Source organism: Peromyscus eremicus, chromosome 14, assembly GCF_949786415.1.
Source record: "Peromyscus eremicus chromosome 14, PerEre_H2_v1, whole genome shotgun sequence".
Taxonomy (NCBI): domain Eukaryota; kingdom Metazoa; phylum Chordata; class Mammalia; order Rodentia; family Cricetidae; genus Peromyscus; species Peromyscus eremicus.
This window is the reverse complement of record NC_081430.1, coordinates 67,712,810-67,729,373: the sequence shown is the minus strand read 5'-3', so window position 1 is coordinate 67,729,373 and position 16,564 is coordinate 67,712,810. Positions and strand designations below refer to the sequence as shown.

The 16,564-nt window shown below is 40.9% G+C and overlaps 1 protein-coding gene across 3 annotated transcripts in view; it reads left to right on the top strand.

Annotated features, from left to right (window-relative positions):
- Positions 1 to 16,564, top strand: part of Sos2 (SOS Ras/Rho guanine nucleotide exchange factor 2) — a 93,514-nt gene that overhangs the window by 28,523 nt on the left and 48,427 nt on the right. For all 3 annotated transcript variants that reach the window (XR_009382738.1, XM_059279060.1, XM_059279059.1), the window contains exons 3-5: positions 4,346 to 4,477; positions 6,625 to 6,789; positions 13,524 to 13,730. Coding sequence is in view for 2 of the 3 variants with exons in the window: in XM_059279060.1 (XP_059135043.1) it covers positions 4,346 to 4,477; positions 6,625 to 6,789; positions 13,524 to 13,730 (504 nt within the window). In the remaining variant the exon portion in view is untranslated. The remainder of the gene's footprint in view (positions 1 to 4,345; positions 4,478 to 6,624; positions 6,790 to 13,523; positions 13,731 to 16,564) is intronic.

The window sequence follows — 16,564 nt, the reverse complement described above, 5'->3', positions numbered from 1 at the left end:
TATAAGCTTAAATCTAAAGTTTCCAATAAGATCAAAACAATCTTAGTTGTGATTCTCTGTAAAATCAAAAAGAAAATGACTTCCAGTATGCAGTGGCACAGGGTGAACAGGCCCATTCCAAAAGGGGAGTGGCTGCAGAGAAGCATGATAGGACCAAAGAAGACTGAAACACAGCAGGGAAAGCACAAGTACTGTAGCCTCATGGCCAGCATCCAGGGCATGTTGAGATGTAAGGCCCAACAGGCTTGGGGCAGCTCCACTCCTGTGGCCTTGCCATTTATAGCTGACATGACTTTCTCTCTGCAGCTTACCTCAGTATACATTCCACATATCTGATATCTTCAGCATCCTTGTATCTCCATTGCAACTTAGGCTTTCTTACAGCCTCACACATTGCCTTCTCAGGACCCTAACCCTGTCACAGATTGCCTACTTTGAAATCTGGGTGGAAGTCTACATGATCCTCATCACTCCTGTGTTTTGCATGCCTGCAAAACCAGTACTGTATGGCCAAGACCATGTACTGCCACAGCTTGAGCTTGTGTAAGACCACAGCAGCAGCAGCAACAGCAGTTCTGGGTATCCGAGCAACTGAAGCTGAAATGCACTTTCCCAGATGACTGGGCAGGGCACCCGGTGGCTCACAGCCAAGTCTTAAATGAGTTAAAACCTCTCTGCCTGATCCTGCAATGGTAGATTCTGGCCAATTCCCTACATGTCTTTATGCTTCCTATTACTCTGGTGCAAAGGACTTGATTTCTTTTTGTGGTGTGGGGCGGAGATAAGGCACCTGTTGAGACAGGCTGGCCTTGAACTTACTATGTGGCCTTGTTCCTGATCCCCCTGCCTCTGCCTCTCAAGTGCTAGAATTACAGGCCTGCACTGACGTACTGACTTGATGTTTTTCTTTTTTTTTTTGTTTTTACTGTCACTAATCTTTTTAAGATACCTTTTTATTTTATGTGTACAGCTATTTTGCCTGCATGTGTGTCTTTGACTCATGCCTGCTAGGTGGCCACAGAGGCCAGAAGAGGGCATCGGATCCCCTGGACCCACAGTTCCAGATGATTGTTGGCTGCCATATGGGTTCTGGGATTCAAACCCTGGTCCGCTGCTAGAGCTACTGAGCCATCTCTCCATCACATCACTGATCTTTTAAACAACCAAGTCTTCTTTGTCTGCAATTTTAAAGCATTCCTTTTTGGTCAAACTGCACGTTTCCCCAGTCTTTCTATTTGGCATTTTGCTCTGGATCCTCATTGTAAACCTGGCTAAAAGGCACCAGTAGCAGCTGCGCCACAATCTGAACACTGTGCTGTCTTAAGATTTTCTCTACTGAATTATTTTTAAATTCAGCCTCACTCCAAGTCTCAGAACACAGCCACAGAGTCTTTACAGAGTATTACCTACTTGACCTCCTAGAGTTTCAGCTCCATCTGGAACCTCAGCACTGCAGTCTGCTCCGCCCACATTCTAGGGGCAGTCCTGTCTTTGACTGCTCCCCAGAACTAAGTCCTAGCTGAAGCACCACAGGCTTTTGCTAGTCTGCGTCTGCAGACCTAACAAGCCCCTCAAAGGCTTCAGAACCACCTCAGAGATATCACCACAGCAGTGGCCCCACCTGTATGGTACCAGTTTCCTATATTCATCCAAGTTTTGTTACTGTGGTGAAGACCCAGACATGAACGCTTACAGGAGGAAGATCACTTTGACTCGGGTTCAAAGGTCCAGTCTGTGGTCATCAGCTCATGTGTCTAAGTCTGTAATGAGGCAGACTATCCTAGTAGCAGGAACATTTGGCAAAGGCTGTTCATTTCATGATGAAATGAGAGAGAGAGAGAGATACAGGAAGAGGTCACAGCAAGTAGCCTTGTCTCCGAGTAATTCTGTTATCTAACAAATTCATTAATGGACTGATGCCTTGATTAGGTCAGAGCCCTCAGGATCCAGTCACTGTGTCCAAAGCCCACCAACTGCAAACAAGCCCCAATACATGAGACTCGTGGAAGATTCCATGTCCCAATAACAATAGGTGGAAAAGCCAGGTTCTAGAGGAATAGAACATACAGGATAAATATATATTAAAGGGAGAATTATGGTATAGGTTAGAGTAGACCCATGGTTGGCTGGCTTCACACAGGAGAGGTGATAACCTAGTCATTTCTTAGTTCATGAGACTGGATCCCTCAGGCCCAGTCTGCTGCTGGATACACATAGGATTTCTGGAGAGCCACTTGAGTTCGCATTGGAAGGCCGAAGAAGCTGGCTTCCTGTTAGCAAAGGGCGAGAGCGGCAGCAACATGGTAGATGCTCTCACAAGCAAGAGGCAAAGTCAAGCAGGCAAAAAGCAAAAGCTTTCCCCCACACCTTTTGTCTAGGAAGTGGTCTTGCTGTCTGAATCTCCTCCTAGAAAATACCACATAGGCCTGCCCAGAAGCTGTCCAATTACACTGGTAACCAAGATTAACCTTCTCAATGGGCAAACAAATACAGTCAATTCATAAAGTATTAGAAATAAAGAAATGAAATATTATGTGTGATAATAGCTGCACTTCACAAAAATATAGGGTAAAAAAGGCTATGCTCAAAATAATAATGTGATATTTTATTTTATGAACTTTAGAAACTGCTAATACCAGTGGTGTTAGAAATCAGGGACCAAGATGGCTCAACATACAAGGTGCTTCCCTCCTGATGACACAGAGTGATGACATGAGTTTGCTCCCTGCAGCCCACATGAAGTTGGGTGGGGAGAAACACCAGAGTTGTCTTCTGGCCTTCACAGACATGCTGTGGCACATGCATGCACACACACATGCACACACCCAATAAGGAATGAAGGATGAAGATCAAGATTATAGAAATGTTCTATGTCTTGATTGGATGATGGTTACATAGGTGTAAGCATTTTCAAAATTCATAGAACTACATACTAAAACTGTTTGCATCTGGGCATAGTGTGGTACATGCTAATAATCTTAGCACACAGGAAAATGAGGCAGGAAGAACGTTCAAGGTCATCCTGGGTACAGGGCAAAACTCCATCTTAAAAAGAAAAAAATCTGCTCATTTTAGTACATATAAATATTACCTTTATAAAAGATAAATGTAAACCTTAAGGATATTAGTTCATTCTTCACATTTATAGAGAAACACACATACCTCTGTATGTGTGTGCTGCTGTGTAAATCTCTAAAAGTCTGCATGAATTATTAGTATTTTTTGCATTGGTTACATAGCATTTTTAGATTTTAAAAATACTTGTCAATGCAGCTTCTAGAAACTATTTTTGCATTGTACTGTTAACTTTCTTCTGAAGATTTTGTAATCAAGTTACAACTTTCCATATAAAGGAAAACTGTAATTTAAGAGTGTTTGAGGTAGTAGGACTTTCAGGCACTCTTAAAATCAAAACATTTACCTCTCTTTTCTTTTCTGTATCATTTCAGCATTAAATAAATATAACAAAACATCCTTTCAATAGCTAGTTTTCCTAAGCTTGATAATACAGCTTTCATATAGGAAACACTCCATAATTGGAGTCCGATTCTGATATGTAGTTCTTCTTACTCATGTCAACCACTGGTTAAATTTAAGATTAAATGAACAGGAGGTTTGGGCTGTTTTTATGGAGATCTGTGTCTCCATAACCATTCTGAGCACCCCAACTCCAACAATATTCTACGAGTCACATGATAGCTGTTCTTTTCAGCGCCTCTCCACATTGCTGTAGGGTTTCCTCAGGGAGAGGCTTTCTGGAAATACTAATGATGAGATGACTTCTAAGTAGATGATGTTAACCTTAAAAATCACAGTTCAAGTTACTAATACACTATTTCATGTTGATGTAGATCTCCTATGTATCGTCCCTTTTCCTAATTCATTTTTCTAAACTGTGCTAGAGCTCAGACCTGACCCTTGCACATCTTGCCCAGACAGTCTATTGAACTATGCTCCCCAGTGCTGGCTGATAAACTTAAAAGTTCATGTGACAAAATTATATGATAGAATCTTCATTGTCCTGTTGACCTTGGTTTCTCTTTATTTTGAGATAGGGTCTTACTTTGTAGCTTGGACTGGCCTCAACTCTTCATGTAGCCCAAGTTGGGTCTGAACTCAGTCTTCTTGTCTCTACATTTGCAGTACTGGGATTATAGGTGGTGTGCCGCCATGGCTGGTGACTTTTTTTAAAAACCAAAAGGTTTTTTTTTTTTTCCTGAATCAAAACATACTGTACCCCTGCTATCTTTTGTATTAAAGATACTGATCAGGTTGAGTTTTATATGAGTTTTCTATTTATAAACACTTCTGTTGATTCTGAATGGCCCCACTGTGATCCAAACAGGAACGAGTCCAAAAGACCTTTCCTCATCCTATTGATAAATGGGCAATTGCTGATGCACAGTCTGCCATCGAGAAACGTAAGCGAAGAAATCCTCTTTTACTACCTGTGGACAAAATCCATCCTTCCTTGAAGGTAATAAAAGATGAGACACTGGGGGGATTCTTCGTAGTATTAAAGTGTGTATTTATAGTAGTAATGGTCTGCTTGTATATGCATTATAATATGTGTATGAAATAAAAACAGGGAGTAAAGGTCTATGTCAGTGATACGCTTTGTGTGAGGGACACCCTGGGTTGAATCTCTAGCATGCAATCCATCCACCCCCAAAGAAAAGAATGAAATAAAAGTAAACGTACCCTAATGAAATCCCATGGCTCAAATTCTCCCTGCCCTCCCCTCCCCCCTCACAGTTAATAGTAATAACACATTGTGGCATTTTGTGGTATCTTCCAGTGACTACTACACTACTATCTCTTATCAGTTCTAATGTAGTAGACCATGATTCTCAATGTTTTGTTATTAAGAAAGTGTAATATCAAAAGGCGCTGAGTGTTTTTAAATTAACCTGTAGACTTTGGAAAAGGACACTAGAGAATAATCTATAGAATATGTTTGCTGTGTGCAGACCTTTTGGTAGAAGTCTCAGTAACTCCCTCATTCTAGTATGTTTTCTGTCCCTGTGATAAACACCACAACCAAAAATAATTTGGGGAGAAAGGGTTTATCTCAGCTTATGTCTCATAGTCCATCACTGAGGGAAACCAAGGCAGGAGCTTCAAGCAGAAACTATGGCAGAATGCTGCGTACTGGCCTGTTCTTCACAGCTTGCTCAGCTTCATATACATATGCATATGCATATACATATACATACACACACACACATATATATGTATATATATATATATATATATAAAACCTAGGACCATCTGCCCAGGAGTAGCACTACCCACAGAGGGCTGGGCCCTTCTTTGTCAATCATTAATCAAGAAAGTGCTCCACAGACCTGCCTACAGGTAGAGGCAACACCCCTCCCTCCCAGACATTCACATAGAAACTCTCTCCTGAAGGAGACTACAGTGATTAAAAGATAGTGTGGGTTCTTTTTTTTTTTTTTTCAAGACAGGGTTTCTCTGTATAGTCCTAGAACTCACTCTGTAGACCAAAGAACTCACAGACACTCACCTGCCTCTGCCTCCCTAGTGCTGGGACTAAAGGCGTGCACCATCACACCAGGCTAGATAATGATTTTAAAGCAGGGTCCTTGCAGAAAGAAGGTATTTGTCACAGGAGTTTTCAATCAGATGTTAAGAAGCTGTCAGTAAAATCAAGCCCAACATTTTTTATTTTTCTGGTCTTCTGTTTGTATGGTATGTTTTTTGATTTTGTGTTTTTATGGGTTTTCTTTGTGTGTTTCATGACTTTTTAAAATATTCTGTGTCTTATTTGTTTTGTTTTATTTGGCTGTTTGTCTTCTAAACAGAAAGAGAAGAAGGCTTGGCATTAAATGTGTGGGGAGGATCTGGGAGGAGATGCAGGAGAGGAAACAGTGATCAGAATGTGTTGTATGAAAAAAGTTTAATTTCAGTTAAAAAAAAATATAGCTCAAGATTTCCTGTTAGAATCATGTACTATCATTTGATGAAATAGTGGACTTGTTAAGTACATATTTTTTGTAAGATCAATAATACTAGGACCAACTGTTAATTTTATATCCTATGGCAGTGGTTCTCACATTCCTAATGCTGCAACTTTTTAATACAGTTCCTTATGATGGTGACCCCAATGATAAAATTATTTTGTTGATATGCATAACTGTAATTTTGCTGGTTATGAATGTGATATAAAAACCTGTGTTTTTCCAATGATCTTAGGTGACTTCCAGAGGGGCCATGATCTACAGATTGAGAACCACTGTCCTATGGCACCCATATATTGAGATATTCTGCTTTTAAAAATTTGTTTATGGGCCAGGCAGTGGTGGTGCATGCTTTATCCCAGCACTTGGGAGGTTGAGGCAGGGGTATCCCTATGAGTTCGAGGGCACCCTGGTCTACAGAGTGAGTTTCAGCACAGCCAGGGCTACACAGAGAAGCCCTGTCTTTGAAAAAAAAATTGTTTATGAGTAAAAATGGTAGATAGGAATTTTTTTCTTTCAGTACTGAAGCTTAAACTCAGGGCCTTGCTGCTAAGCCACCCCAGTTCTGAAGTAGGAGTTTTAAGTTTTTAGTTGATACTTGAAAGGGCTTTTGTTTTGAAATTGAATTATCTTTTTTTAACAGGAAGTTTTGGGGTACAAAGTGGACTACCATGTGTCCCTCTACATTGTGGCCGTATTGGAGTATATCTCAGCAGATATTTTGAAATTGGCTGGTAATTATGTTTTTAATATCCGGCATTATGAAATATCTCAGCAAGACATTAAAGTGTCAATGTGTGCAGATAAGGTAAGTGTTAGAAAGTGTTGAGTCTTAAATTGAGTCCTAATAGCTGTGTGGCCATTTGTTTTGCTCTTTTAAAAATAATTTTAATGAAGTCTCTTTTTTAAGTTTATGAAGATTTTTATATATTAAATTCACACATTTTAGGTTAACATATCAAATGTAAGCTGATACTAGAAATACTTCTTCCTGCAATACCAGTAATTAGTTTCTTTCCTAGTACTAGAGATCAGAAGGAGCGCTTTGCATGCCAGGTGCTTTGCCACTGACCTGTGCCTTCAATACCTTTATTCATTTTATTTATTTGGGATGTTATTTAAGAGTTTATTTACCTCTCCCTGTGAGTGAGTGTGTGTGTGTGTGTGTGTGTGTGTGTGTGTGTACGCTTGTGAACATGTGGAGGTTGGTGGACAGCTTCCCGGTATCCTATCTTTCTTTCTACCATGGGGCTCAGGGATTAAACTCAGGTTATCAGGCTTGGTGACACATGCCTTTACCTGCTCAGTCATTTCACTGGCCCTGCTTGTTTTGGAGACAAGATTTCATTGTGTAGCCCAGGCTGGCCTTGAACTCACTGTATAGTTCAGACCAGCTTTGAATTCATGATCTTTCTGATTAGGCTCTGAAGTGCTAGGATTATCAGCGTGCATCATGACGTACATGATGCTGTTAGGTTTTTGGTTTTTGTTTTAAAGCCATGGCCTCTCTATGTAGCCCCAGCTGGCCTGAAGCTTGCTTTGTAGACCAGGCTGACCTTGAATTCCTAGATGTTCCCTTGTCTCTGCCTCCCAAGTATTGGGTTTGAAGGGGTGTGCCTTCATACCAGGTAATATATTATTAGTAAATTTTATAATGCCTGATACTGGAAGACAGAAAATACTAGCTTATTAGGTATTTCCAGAGTTCAGCATCTGTGGCGGGGGGTGGAGGGGTGGGGGGGTGGTTGGAGGGTTGGGGGTGAATTCTCTTTTTCCATCAAGAATCTTTACATGGGACGGGGCGGTAAGGGGACAAAATCCACCCGAATCAGTTGAAGAAAAGTAGTTTATTTAGATAATGTTTATTTTATTCAGTTTTTTCCTTGCTTTATAGTGACAGGGTGTTACTGTGTAACTCAGGCTGGCCTTGGACTTGCCTAGATTGCCGTCAAACGTCAGATCCTCCTGCCTCTTGTGTGCTGGAATTCTAGGCATGAGCTACCACACACTCCTGAGATTTGAATGTTTAAAAGAGAATATACAGTGTTGTTTCTGGTCTATTAAATGTAAGTGATTATGAAGAGCATGTTTGGTATCTCGAAGCAGTTAGGGCATGGGCCGGGAAGAAACAGTTCAAGACAAGTTACTGCCTCTGGTCTGTCCTCTCTGGATCACAGGTGCCTTTCCTCCTGTTCATAGGTACTGCTTGAGGGAGACTCCAGTCTCTCGTTTCCTCGTTTCCTCCCTTCCTCTTTTTTCCTCCTTCTATTTCACCTGCTAATTCAGCATTGCTTGAAGTATATGTCTCGAACAAGGAAAGTACAGCACTGAGTAAGATAGCAATCCTGTGTCAAAAGGAACATGTGTTAGTGTGAAATGAAAATACCATAAACACATAATACAGTGCGATTTAAACATGTACCAGCAAATCCAGTGTGCGGTGGAGGACACAGTCAGCTCGCTCGCGTCAGAGCCTAGGAAGACTTAACAGAGAAGTGGGGCTGGTGCGTCTGGGTTAGTGCATGCCGCTGCTTGTCACTAGGAAGTTTTAGCGAGTGGTGGTGTTTGCAGAGGTTTAACAGGCCTGGGTTAGACTTCCAGGCCACATTATTTTTTGAAAATACTATTTTTTTAACCTGTAGTTGAGTTCTGTCATTCTATACTTTAATTTAAAAACTGATTTTCCTTGCATTTTATTTTGACTTCTAAAACCATGATTACATACTTTTTGTTTTCTGAAAGTGACGTAAGCTGATAGAAAAGCTGGAAGTGTAGTACTCTGTCGCATTCCGCATCATTTTGAGAGTGAACTACCTGCATAGGATGTTCTGCCGACAAGAACATTTCCCTGCAGCACAGTAGTCAGACCGTCAGAAGCCGGCACATGGGCACATGGGTGCGGGGTGCTGTTGTTCCGGGACCTCTTCCATAGCAAAGGGATTTAGTCCAGAATCATGCGTTATTTACTTAGTTGTCATGACTCTTTTCTCCTAGAAAAAGTCCTTTCCTCTTTAACTTTTATGACCTTTACACTGGAGAACTAGTTGTTAATGGTCCTCAGGTTAGACTTTTTCTGATGTTATGTTTTGGCTAGAATCAGGTTGTAGCCTTTAGCAGGAATTCATAGACGTACACTATGTTCTCATTGTAATTTTCACATGGCATACAGCTCACTTTCAATGTTACTCATTAGTGGTGTTGTTGTCTACCAATCTTCTCCTTGAATCAGTTTTTTCTTTTATAATTAACAAAAATTTTGTGAAATATTCCGGGACTGTCTCTTACTCTTTAGTACTCTTTAGGTTTGTTGGTTCATTTAAATATGGACTTACAGGTTCTTACTTTACTCAGTGGATTATAATTAGTTATTTAGATGTTCAAATTATCACAGATTTGATCAGGTAAGGTGGGAGCTCCAAATTTACTTATTTTTGTTATTTTTTGGAATAATTTCTTTTTGTTTATTTTTAAGTATAAACTGACAAGTTGTGGGTTTACACTTTAGGAGTTACACTGTGGCTATGATTTATAAATACAGTGTGGAATAAACTTATACTATTATATGTTAACTCAAATATGTATATTTATGGTGAGAACATTTGAAACTTACTGTCTTAGCAATTTTGAAATGTACCGTGCATTGTTGTTTAATATATTCTCATTGTTATTTAATATATGCGTTAGATATAATTTTTTTCTTCTGTCTAATTGAGACTTTCTACCTTTTGGCCCTCATCTCTCATTTCTCTCCCCTGTTTCTGAACCAACATTCTGTCCTTTGCTTCTGTAAACATGACTTTTAAATATGTAGTATTTGTCTTTTGGGAGTACTCTATTTCAGCAGTAGACAGTCTAGGTTCATCTTCTTCAACGTGGCACTTTCCAAGCTTAGAATCAGTTGTTTCTCTAAAACAACAGCAAATAATAACAACCAACACTTGAGCTCCTCTGAAGTAGAGAACGGTATTTATAAACACAAGGTGTGGGTAGAGGAGCTAGCTCATTGCTGTTGGAGGCACACTGTCTCTCTCAGGACACCCCTACCACTACCACCCTGTTTCCCAGTTCCCTAATCCGGTCAGTTAAGATTTCACTTTAGTCCTCTCTCTTCATATCAGTCAGTGAAGCCTCTGGCTCTGTTTTCTTACTATGTCTTCTTATTGAGCAGTTCTCCCGTGTGTTACCAGTCTCTCCCCTCCCACTACTGTGGTAGGCACCCTCCATTTGCCCACGCGGCCTCCCAGGATTCCGTGAGTCTGAGTGGCAATGATGTCTACTCCAGTTGGTCATGGTCTCCAACAGCAGGCTGTGCCTTCCCCGCCCACCCACCTTGTCCCTTTGGGTTTTTTCTTAAGGTTCATATGTTAATTGTATTTATGTGTACATGTGAATTTATGTGAACCAAGTGCATGTAGTATCCACAGAGGCCAGGTGGCATTGGATCCCCCGGAACTAGAGTTACAGGCAGCTGTAAACTCCCTGATGTGAGTGCTGGCTGGGAACCGAACCCAGGTCCTCTACAAGAACAGTGAGCCCCTGCAAGTGAGCCTTGTTTCCATCAAACCCCACCCCACCCCTTCTTAGAGTGCTCTAGGCTCCACATCCTGAACTGAACCACCCACAGCTTCTCACCCTCCCCTGCAGGGATTCCTACTTTACTTGTCCATCCTCTCCCTTCAGTGGCCTTAGATAGATGATGCAAGGTATTGTGACTCTAACCACTGAGCCTTCCCTCCAACCCCTACACTGATGTAAAATTAAAGACAAGCATCGAGATTTGCCTTTACCAACACTGACTATTATGAAATGGCCCTGTCCTTGACGTTTTATGCTCTTCTTTTATAGTTTCAGTATTAACCTTTTGAGTATCCATATCACCCTGTTACATTCTGAACCCCTGAGACCTTTGTGAGGTACTCTGCTGCTTTTCTTTTCTTCAACTCGTATTGTGAATTTTAACAACTATAAACTTAACTCAAATTTAACTTCAGAAAATTTCATATTGTCTTGAAGTTATCACACACCAAGATATTTAAAAAACCTAATTCTGACATTTATTTTCTATACTCTTTCCAGCTTTTGGTAGTATATATAAGTTTGAGAAGCTTTGTTTTAGTTGAAATTGCTCAATAAAAGAATCTTAAAAGAGCAATATAAGGAATAAAGTTTTAAACAGGTTGAAGACATCCTTCTCGGTTTAAGATGTACCACTTTTCTGTTACTGTTTACCTCCTGTACAGTTCAACATCAACAAATATGTAAAGAGCCAGACAAAACCTGGGCATGGTGGTATACGCCTGTAATCTTAGCACTTAGTGGTCATAGGCAGCAGGATTGTTGCAAGTTAAAGGACAGCCTGGTGTCCACAGTGAATTCTCAGCCAGTTCCAGGCTGCATATTAATACCCTGTTTCAGAACGATAAAACAACAGCAGTCCCCCGAGAACCCACAAAGCTAGATGATAACTATTGTAGTCTCTCCTGCAACTCCTCACTTTCGCCCTGGCAGCACACAAAAATAGCCGTAAGCAGATGGACTTGGGCTGGGTGCCAGTAACACTTGATGGAAATAGACAGTGGGCAGGAGTTGGCGTGTGCACCCTGGTTTGCTGATCCTTGCTTCAGACTTCCTTCACAGTCTCCTGTTTGTCACAGAGGCAGTCATGTGCTTAGCTGAGAATGCAGATGACTGTATTTGTGATTCGAGTTATGTGAGTGAGTTAGTGAGCTTGTTTGACATGGTATGAACTTTGTAAATCAAACTTGTTTCTAGTGATCACTATTTCAAGAGCTCATAAATCATGTGTTTAATAACTACCATAATTTCCTCTCATCTGACAGGACTTTCTTTCCAGAGGTGTACCTTTCTTTTTTCCCCTGAACTCTTAAAAACATAAACTTGATAAAATTGTTCAGTGTTTTATGTGCATGTGGTGTGTGTGTGTCCCCAGGGGATGCACACAGAGATCAGAGACCAGCTTGCAGGCGCTGCTTCTTTCTCTTCTTTGACCGTACAAGTTATAAGTCAGGGCTGAACTCCAGTTGTCAGGCTTGGCAGCCAGCACCCTGCTGAGCCATCTTGCTGGCTCCTTTCTCTTTTAAAAAAGTAGAATATAGATAGTTAACTTACTTATGTAGATTGATTATTTTTATGGGTGTGAGTATTTTACCTACTTATATGTAGGTGCTTGGTGCCTGCGGAGGTCAAAAGAAAGCTTCAGATTCCCTGGAACTGGAATGCATCTTGATTATTTGCACCTCCAGCTCCTCACCGGAACCCCCAACTCTTCCCTCCCATTCCTTCAGGTAGCCTCAGGGTGTCCCCCTCCCCAACTCACATCTTTCCTGAACTCCTTTTTAAAAATTATTTTTATTTATGTGTATATATATATATATATGTGTGTACCTACATCAGCTTGTATGTACCATATGTGTACAGGTACCGATACAGGTTAGAGTGCATCAGATCCATTGGAAGTGGTATTACAGGTGGTTTGAGCCGCTTGATGTTGATGTTGGTGTTGGGAATTGGACCTGGGTCTTCTGCAGGAACAGTAGTTATTCTTAACCACTGAACCATTTTCCAAGCCCTTTCCTGAACTCTTTTTTGGTTTTTCAAGACAGAGTTTCTCTGTATAGCCCTGGCTGTCCTGGAACTCATTCTGTAGACCAGAGTGAACTCAGAAATTTACCTGCCTCTGCCTCCCAAGTGCTGGGATTAAAGGTGTGCATCACTGATGCCTGGCTTCTTGAACTCTTAACAGTTTTGAATATATAATTAACTATTTAAAGGTCCAATTAAATAACAGTATTAAAGTATATAGACACCTTATTCCCATTGCTTTTGATTTATGAATAGTTCTTGCCTGTTGGCTGACACCTGCACACTGTGTACACACATGTACATACAAATATACATGCACAAAGTAATAATGACAATAAAAGTGTCATTTGTTTGGTACAGACAGAATTTTCATAAAAATCTTTCTGAGGCCAAGTTGAATGAGAGCACTGTGCTTTCTAAAATGTCACACTGTCACAGATGACCTGCCTTTATTATGACACTTCATGCTTTCCTTCAGTTCTGCCCAGGTGTGTACACAGCAAGGATGTTGGATGCCAGTCATTTGCTAGACATCACCAATCCTTCCATTAGTTGTGTTTTACATAGGAAGAATATGACTTTCATAAGAATAAATACTTATCTGTAATCACAATTGTCTAGGAATCAGAACTGTGATTTTTGTCTCAGATGGTTGTTCCCTAAAAGCACACTCCTTTTGCTATTATATACAACTATGTATATGTGTAGATACGTATATGTCATATGTACATATGCACATACATGTGTATTCCAGAAACATTAATTTTGCTATATCCAATTTAACACCATCTCCTCTGACTTTCCCCTAAATTTCCTAATAGAAACTTGTGTGTGCAACATACAGTTCTTACTGCTTAATAACGTTTTAATTGCAGTAGTTTGAATCAGTTTTACAAACAGAAGGAAAGTAACTGTACATTCCTGATTTGTGCTTTCCAGGTTCTGATGGACATGTTTGATCAGGATGATGATATAGGTTTGGTTTCTCTCTGTGAAGATGAACCTAGTTCTTCTGGTGAGCTAAACTACTATGACCTTGTCAGAACTGAAATTGCAGAAGAAAGACAGTATCTACGGGAACTGAATATGATCATCAAAGTATTCCGGGAAGCCTTTCTTTCTGACAGGAAGTTGTTCAGGCCTTCTGTAAGTGCTTCCGGGGATTGAAACTCTGTGCATGTCCCTCAAGCAAATAGCAGGTTAAAGTGAATCATTAGTATATTATTTACCACACTCGCGTGTCAGTGTTCTTTTGACATATTTCTGAGTTTAGAACCATCTGAATTGTACACAGGTGTAAGTGCAGTGACATGGAGACTCAAGGGGGGGTTGTCACAGAATGATGACGACATTGTCTGCTGCATAGTAGCAGGTTAGTCAGGTGTAACGAGATGTAGTCACTCACTGCAGTGGTGGAGGAGCGGAGGGAGGATGGAGGCGCTCTCCCTTCTGGTGGGGGCTTTAAAGCTGCAAGCTTCAACAGTGGCCGTTTTCAGTTTTGTGGTTGTGGTTTTTCTGTTTCGTTTTGGTTTTGAGACAGGTTCTCACCATGTAGTTCTGGCTGGCCTATAACTTACTATGTAATCCAGGCTGCCTTTGAGATTCACCTGCCTCTGCCTCAAAAGTGCTGGGATTAAAGGTGTGCCACCAAGCTCGACTAACTATGGGAATTTCGTTGTATTTTGATTTTAAAATTTATTTGTTTTGTATGTGAGAGTGTTTTGCCTGCATGTGTATCTGTGCGCCACATGTATGCCTGGTGACTATGGAGGAAAGAAGGGGACATTGGATCCCCTGGAACTGGAGTTATGGATGTTTATGAGCTGCCATGTGAGTGCTGGGATTGAACCTGGTCCTCTAGAAGAGCAGCTGGTACTGTTAGTCACTGAGCCGTCTGTCGGCCCAGCAGCAGGAAGTTTAACAGCCATGTCCCAGGTAAAGAATCAAAGGCAGTGGTCTCCTGTTTGCCGACAGGGCAGTGATGGCTGCAGGGCCTGGCTCAAAGTGCTCTTCTCTCTGGAGCGTCTTCGCAAGTCAGTCTCTCAGGATGTGGACCTCGATCAGGAGTGCAGGCCTACCTAGGTTACATAGTGAAACACTGTCTCAAGTAAGCAAAGGAAAACCAGACCAATTCTAGGAAATCCAGCTACAAAAATACAGGTTTCCTTCTTTTTTTCTTTCCTTACTTTAACAATGGTGTTTCTCTCTAAGTATATTTGACCTATATTTAAAAACTATTTCGTCTTAAGCTTACCTATTTTATACCTTCTAAGTTCTTCACTACAATAACTTAGAATAAACAAATAGACACAGTGCTCAGGCCAGCTGTCTTGAGTGCTTTAGAACTGATAGATTTTATTCTTTTCCAGAAGAGTGATTCAAATGATATTTCAAGGGGTTTTAATTGGCCTTGACTTGTTTCTTTTGCATACATTTTTAGTTTAATAATGTTGCTAACTTCTGCTAAAGTGTAGTTTAGGATTCAATTTTGTTTGATCCTTACACACGTGACATCTGTAGGGCAGACATCACTTTTCTACTTTCCTGCTGTAAAATAGTTGAGTTAGTTAAATTCAATACAGCACTAGGGCTTGGATTTGAGCTCTTTCTACTACATTATAAACTGGTTTTCTGTGACAGTACTAGGAATAGAGTAGCAAACGCTATTGGTTAATGCTCCCTTCTGGGCCTTTCCTGTGTCCCACCAGGGTTCACTCCTAAATTAGTTTGTCTCTTTTCACTGGATAATGCAGGCTTGATAGACTGAAGGTTAGAAGTAAGAATTCCTTTTTTCTCCCTCTCCATATCTGCTATAAACGTTTTTCCCATGTAGATGACTATATAAACTTTTGAGTTGAAGACCATCTAAGATCAGAGAATAGTTCTTGGCAAATGTTGGAAAAGTAATAAATGAGTTAAGGGCCGAGCGGTGGTGGCGCACGCCTTTAATCCCAGCACTCGGGAGGCAGAGCCAGGCGGATCTCTGTGAGTTCAAGGCCAGCCTGGGCTGCTACCAAGTGAGTTCCAGGAAAGGCGCAAAGCTACACAGAGAAACCCTGTCTCGAAAAACCAAAAATAAATAAATAAATAAATAAATAAATAAATAAATAAATAAATAAATAAATAATAAATAGATGAGTTAAGGTTGATCTCAGTTACAGGATGTGTGGCCATGGGAAAATTCTCTGACTCCTTGGTGCCTGGGTTCTCATTTGTAATACAGGGATGTTGTGGTGCCAGTCTGATAAGGGGGCATGAAGCTAGGAAGGAGTACAGGCCACTGCTAAGAACACTTCCTTGTAGTCCTTATCAGTACCAAATGAGCAAATAAATAGAGTTTAAAAGATAAAACCCATGTCAAAGGCCTATAATAATGTGTGAAACATATTAAGTGTCAGAGGTTAATTGTCATTTGTATCTTAATCCATGGCCATTCTTCTTGCATGTTTTAAAAGGAAAAACAAACTTTCTGTTCTGTACTCTCACAGGAGAGATCACTCTATGGTAGGTGTGTCTTCTCTGAGCCCCTTGCACACTAAGGAGCTCTTCAGAGGATAGCCTCAGATGAATTGTCCTGCCCATTAGTTCAGTCCTGATGTTATCCTGCTAGACATTGTGTCATGGCTGAAGGACTCAGGCCCAGCAGGCTATAGTAATTGAAGTTCCTATGACCCCTCCTTGAGTTTGGTTCATCTGCTGGGGTGGCATAGAACTCAGGGAAATATTTAAGTTGACCAGTTTGTTATGAGGGATAGGTTCTGTGGGACCCAAAGTGAACAGCAGTGAGGGAAGGATGGGACAAGGTCTGAGGGTTCTAGCTTCCATGTTCTTCCTGGGAAGCTGTGCTCCTGGCACCTCCATGTGTTCATAGCTTAGAAGCTCAGCAACTTTGTTCGAGAGTCTTTGTAGAACTTGGACTCCACTCTCCTACCCTACTCCAGAAGTCAGTGAGCCGAGGGAACATTCCATCCCTTTAATCC